Genomic DNA, 3,748 nt, shown 5'->3' with positions numbered 1-3,748 from the left:
CCGTGCCCGCACCCCGCCCCCCCCGAGCGATCCGCTGGCTGTCGGAATTCCGGTGGCAAGCGGGATCTGATCCCCAGTGTCTCCTCTTTTCTTTTCCAGACCCACAAGAACCGCAAGAGGAGGTAGGTCCTGATCTTGCCACATCCATGGGAATCTGGGAATGGCTGAGCCCTTCCTGGGGGCTGGATGGGGTCTCCTGCCTGGATGGAGCGAGGTCCCTGCTCCAAGAAAATTCCAGTGTCCCCTCTGAGTCTGGGAGATGCTGGATGTCCCCTGGGTGCTCCAGGCAGGATGGGGGACACCAAGTGGAATTTCAGGGTTTGGGGGAAACATTAAATCCCAGGTTTTGTGGGAATTGAGGGAGAACAAGCTTGGGAGATGCCGGGTGCCGTTGGGAAGCTCCTGCTGACACACGGGATGTTGGGCGCCCCATCCTGATCCTTTCTCCATGGTCGATCCCTGCCCTAGGATCGCCTGCACGGCCGAGGAGCCGGAGGCTGTTCCCTCGGGAATGCTCCTGGACGTGGCCAAGTACCTGGGATCGCTCCAGTACAACGTGTGGAAGAAGATGCTGGACACCATCACCGTGGGTGAGAAGCCGGGAACATCCGGAGCAGGGCTTTTCCAGGGGTGGAAAGATCGGAAAGGTGGAGATGGATTTCTCCCGAACGGGTGGTTGTGGGCGGTCTGGAAAGATGGGAAGCATGGAGCTGGGATGGGCCTGGAATGGGGACTGGAGAGCTCAAAGGTGATTTCACTCCAAAAGGGAAACCTTGGAATGTGCGTTTCCCCCGTGGTGATGTGGGTTAGGGATAAATCCATGGATAGGGATGGATGGATCCATGGATGGATCAATCAACGCATGGATGGATGGATGGATCCATCCATGGAGATGTGGAGGGAGGGATGGGTCCATGGATGGAGGGATGGATGGATGGATCCGTGAATGGATCCATGGAGGGAGGGATGGATGGATGAATACATGGATCCATGGATGGATCCACAAATGGATCCATGGATGGAGGGAGGGATCCATGAATAGATCCATGGAGGAATGGATGGAGAGGAGGGATGGATGGATCCGTGGATGGATCCATGGAGGGATGGATGGATCCATGGATGGATGGATGGATGGATCCATCCATGGAGAGATGGAGGGAGGGAGGGATGGATGGATGGATCCATGAATGAATCCATGGAGGGAGGGATGGATGGAGTGATCCATGGATGAGATGGATCCATCCATGGAGAGATGGAGGGAGGGATGGATGGATGGATCCATGAATGGATCCATGGAGGGAGGGATGGATGGAGTGATCCATGGATGAATACATGGATCCATGAATGGATCCACAAATGGATCCATGGATGGAGGGAGGGATCTATGGATGGAGGGAGGGATCCATGGATGGATGGATCCATGAATAGATCCATGGAAGAATGGATGGAGGGGAGGGATGGATGGATCCATGGATCCATGGATGGAGGGAGGGATCCAAGGATGGATGGATGGATGCATGGATGGATGGATCCATGGATAGATGGAAGTAGGGATGGGTCCATGGATGGATGGATGGATGAATACATGGATCCATGGAGAGATGGAGGTAGGGATGGGTCCATGGATGGATGGATGGATGAATACATGGATCCATGGACGGAGGGAGGGATCCATGGATGGATGGAGAGGAGGGAGGGATGGATGGATGGATGGATGGATGGATCCATGAACAGATCCATGGAGGAATGGATGGAGGGGAGGGATGGATGGATCCATAGATAGATCCATGAATGAATACACGCATCCCTGGGTGGATCCAAGGAGGGGTCCATGGAAGGGATGGATGCCGAGCTGCGAATTTCCAGTAAAACATTCCCGTTCCCGGCCAGTCCCCTTCAGCCTGGATCCCAACTCGGCCGCGGGCTGGCTCTCGGTGTCCGATGACCTCTCCAGCGTCTCCAACCGCGGCTACAAACTCTCCGTGGAAAACCCGGAGCGCTTCACCTCCGCCCCCTGCATCCTGGGATCCCGCGGCTTCTCCGAAGGCTTCCACACGTGGGAAGTGGACCTGGGCGGGCTGACCAACTGGAGGGTGGGCGTGTCCCGGCCCCACAGAGGCTCCCACTGGACTTTCCACCACGATTCCCGCTCCGGATTCTGGTACATCTACCACCTTCCCGGGAAAGACGAGTGCCGGGCGTCCAACGCCGTGCGCTCGGAAGCGGCGCCGGGAAACCTCCAGCGGATCCGGGTGGAGCTGGACTGCACCGAGGGGGAATTGTCCTTCTACGACGCCGACCTCCGGAGCCACATCTACACATTCCATGAGAAATTTGGCGGGGTCGTCTTCCCGTATTTCTACGTGGGAGGGCCCCAGGGGGGTGCCACGGCAAAGACGCTCAGGATTTGTCCGCTCCGGGTCCGTGTCCATGAGGATATCCCGGTCTAAGGGTCTCCTACCTCCTGGTGGGGTTCTCCAGGTGCTTTTCCAGCTTTTCCAGGAAAAAAAAACCCCAGGGATAAGAAGAACATTTGTTTGTAGCGCCTCGGTTTTATCGTTAATAAATGTTAATAAACTCTTCCCGTGTGGTTCTGTTGCCAAATCCCAAATTTTCCGTGCCCCTCTCCATCATGGATCCGGGCTGGGAAGGCTTTGGGAACAAGGAGTTTCCCTGTCAGGGGATATAAATAAGGAATTAAACCGTTTAGGGGCTTTTCCTGGAGTTTTCAGGGATCCAGGAATCCCTGCTGTGGACGGCGATCCTTATCCTGGCTCTTGGAATGGGAAAACCCCACAGGATTTGGCTGGACAAGGGGTTCATCCCCTCCACATGGAAAACCATCGATGGGAACATCCCTGGGAGCATCCCACCTCCTCCACCCTTTTTCCTAGGGCTTTATCCCTCCGAGGGGCTTTTCCCTGAATTCCCAGCTCCGAGAATCCGGTGTCGTTGGTGTTGAGAAGTGGAGGAAGTTTGGAGTTTTTATCCGGAGTTAATCCCATCCAAATGGCTTTTTCCTGAATCCAGGTGAGTCCTTGGGATTTCCGATGATTCCATGGGGAAAGGGAAGGGGCTGGCTGGCCCATCCTGCCCTTTTCCTGCCTTTTCCCTGCTTTCCTCCTGCCTGGATTCCGACAGGAGTAGGTGGTTTCCATGGTTTCCCACCATTTGCTCGGGAAGATCCTTAGGAACAAGAGCCGGAGGAGGGAAAACAAAAGGGAGACGCTGGAGCTGGAGGCGAGCGGGGGCCACCCCAGGATCCTCCCACGCCGTATCCCTGGAGACGGAAAAGGACGGAAAAGCAGCGGGAGCATCCCAACTCTCTCCCACCATCCCATCTCCATCCTCACTCCCTCCATCCCTTTTCCGTCCTTCCTCCTTCCATCCCATCTCCATCCATCCTCATCTTTCTTCCATCCCATCTCTCTCCCTCCTTCCTCCCTCAATCCATTCATCCCCTCCACCTCCATCCTCCCTCCCTAAATCCCATCTCCAACCATTCCTCCTCCCTCCCATCTCCATCCTCTTCCTCCCTCCATCCCCCCTCCATTCCCTCCTTCCATCCCACCTCCATTCCCTCCTTCCATCCCACCTCCATTCCCTCCATCCCACCTCCATTCCCTCCTTCCATCCCATCTCCATTCCCTCCTTCCATCCCACCTCCATTCCCTCCTTCCATCCCACCTCCATTCCCTCCTTCCATCCCACCTCCATTCCCTCCTTCCATCCCACCTCCATCCCCTCC

General features: G+C 55.9%; 1 protein-coding gene across 1 annotated transcript in view; it reads left to right on the top strand.

Annotated features, from left to right (window-relative positions):
* The window catches only part of TRIM35 (tripartite motif containing 35), a 4,942-nt gene extending 2,360 nt beyond the window's left edge, over nt 1–2,582 (top strand). The window contains exons 4-6 of the mRNA XM_017727802.1: nt 28–122; nt 469–590; nt 1,891–2,582. Coding sequence (XP_017583291.1) covers nt 28–122; nt 469–590; nt 1,891–2,450 — 777 coding nt within the window. The 3' untranslated portion in view covers nt 2,451–2,582. The remainder of the gene's footprint in view (nt 1–27; nt 123–468; nt 591–1,890) is intronic.
* The last annotated feature ends 1,166 nt before the right edge of the window (nt 2,583–3,748 follow it).

Source organism: Corvus brachyrhynchos, unplaced genomic scaffold, assembly GCF_000691975.1.
Source record: "Corvus brachyrhynchos isolate BGI_N302 unplaced genomic scaffold, ASM69197v1 scaffold222, whole genome shotgun sequence".
In the NCBI taxonomy this organism is placed as follows: domain Eukaryota; kingdom Metazoa; phylum Chordata; class Aves; order Passeriformes; family Corvidae; genus Corvus; species Corvus brachyrhynchos.
Note: the sequence above shows the minus strand (reverse complement) of the source record. Positions and strands in the feature narration are given on the sequence as shown.